The 1,413-nt window shown below is 53.4% G+C and overlaps 1 protein-coding gene across 1 annotated transcript in view; it reads left to right on the forward strand.

Moving 5' to 3' along the window:
• Positions 1–1,413, forward strand: part of SLC35D1 (solute carrier family 35 (UDP-GlcA/UDP-GalNAc transporter), member D1) — a gene marked incomplete at its 5' end in the record, with an annotated part of 3,856 nt that overhangs the window by 1,702 nt on the left and 741 nt on the right. The window contains 3 exons of the mRNA XM_010138155.1: positions 468–535; positions 855–933; positions 1,258–1,340. Coding sequence (XP_010136457.1) covers positions 468–535; positions 855–933; positions 1,258–1,340 — 230 coding nt within the window. The remainder of the gene's footprint in view (positions 1–467; positions 536–854; positions 934–1,257; positions 1,341–1,413) is intronic.

The following is a 1,413-nucleotide window of genomic DNA, read 5'->3' on the forward strand; positions in this document are numbered from 1 at the left end:
GCAGGTCAGGTTGGCCCTTGGGGCTCTGAGCAACCTGCTCTAGTTGCAGATGTCCCTGTTCCCTGCAGGGGGTTGGGCTGGGTGAGCTGTGAAGGTCCCTTCACCCCAAACCAGTCTGTGGTTCTCTTGAGGTTCTGCTCCCCTGGGACGCACTGTCTGAGCGTTGCAGTTGGCAGTGGAGGAACTGCCTGGAGGGTGACTCTGGACAACACCCAGCTGGGAAATGCCATTCCCGGTTGTTCCCGCTGGTGGGATTGTTCTTCAGCGCGTTTCCCAGCAGGCATGTGCTGGGTTTGCTGCAGGCTGGAGGTGATGCCAATGTGGACAACCTCAGGATGTCATGCTGGGCTCTTGTTTTGTTTTGCTTTTTCCTGCTGGGACACGGAAGCCAATGTCAGGGGTTGTTTCTCGTTTTGCTGTGAATTACCGTGTTTCCTCCTCTAAGGGCCGGGGTGTGTTTCTTGCAGGCAATGGAGTACCAGGGCTGGGCAGACACGCTCTTCGTCGTGCAGTTTACGCTGTCGTGTGTAATGGGGTAAGGACGCATGCTGCTGCCGTGGGTGCTGCCTGCCTCGAGGGCTGGGGCTCCGCCGTAAACCAGTGGGTGGGCAGGAGGGTTCCAGCAGTAGTGTATTTTGGTTATTTGAGCTGTTTTGGGTTAAAAAAAATACTCATATAAATCTTTAGTCCTGATAGGGACCCTTTCTGAGAGCCGTGGTGGGTGGAAATTATTTCCTACCCTGTTTCAGAGCTGGTTTAGCCCAAAAAGGGGGGTACAAACACCGCTCTGGAGCAGAGGGGAAGAGATGCCTGAGGCGTGTGCTGGAGCCTGACGCCGGTTCTTCCTCCCCCAGGTTTATTTTGATGTACTCCACGGTTCTTTGCACTCAGTATAATTCTGCTCTTACAACTACAATAGTTGGCTGCATTAAGGTAAGTGGTTTTTCTGCTCCCAGAGCTGCCTGTGCGCGGGCTGACTCACCGCTGCCTGCCCACGACATGTGTGAGTTCCTCCAGCAAAAGCCAGGGGCACCCACAGCCCCCTTGCACCCACTTTGTGCCCCCCCAGCACCCCACGTCCCCCGGCTCCACAGTGGCAGAGCGTTTCTCAGCAGCTCTAAAACTGCCTGTTGCGAGCCCAGTATTGCCTCTGCTCGGCTGTTTCACACCGCCTGCATCCGGGGTTTCCCCTTTCCACACACAGAGCATGCGCTTCTCTTGGGCTACATAGAAACTTATGCTCTCGTTCCTTTGCAGAATATTTTAATAACCTATATTGGGATGTTTTTTGGCGGAGACTATATTTTTACATGGACAAACTTCATTGGTTTAAATATCAGGTAAGAACGCTCAGGTAAGAGCGTTTGCAGCTCTGCTTTATGTTTTCCAAGTGAAAATTGGCGGTGAAGCGGC

The sequence above is a fragment of the Buceros rhinoceros genome, unplaced genomic scaffold, assembly GCF_000710305.1.
Source record: "Buceros rhinoceros silvestris isolate BGI_N320 unplaced genomic scaffold, ASM71030v1 scaffold22496, whole genome shotgun sequence".
Classification (NCBI taxonomy): Eukaryota; Metazoa; Chordata; class Aves; order Bucerotiformes; family Bucerotidae; genus Buceros; species Buceros rhinoceros.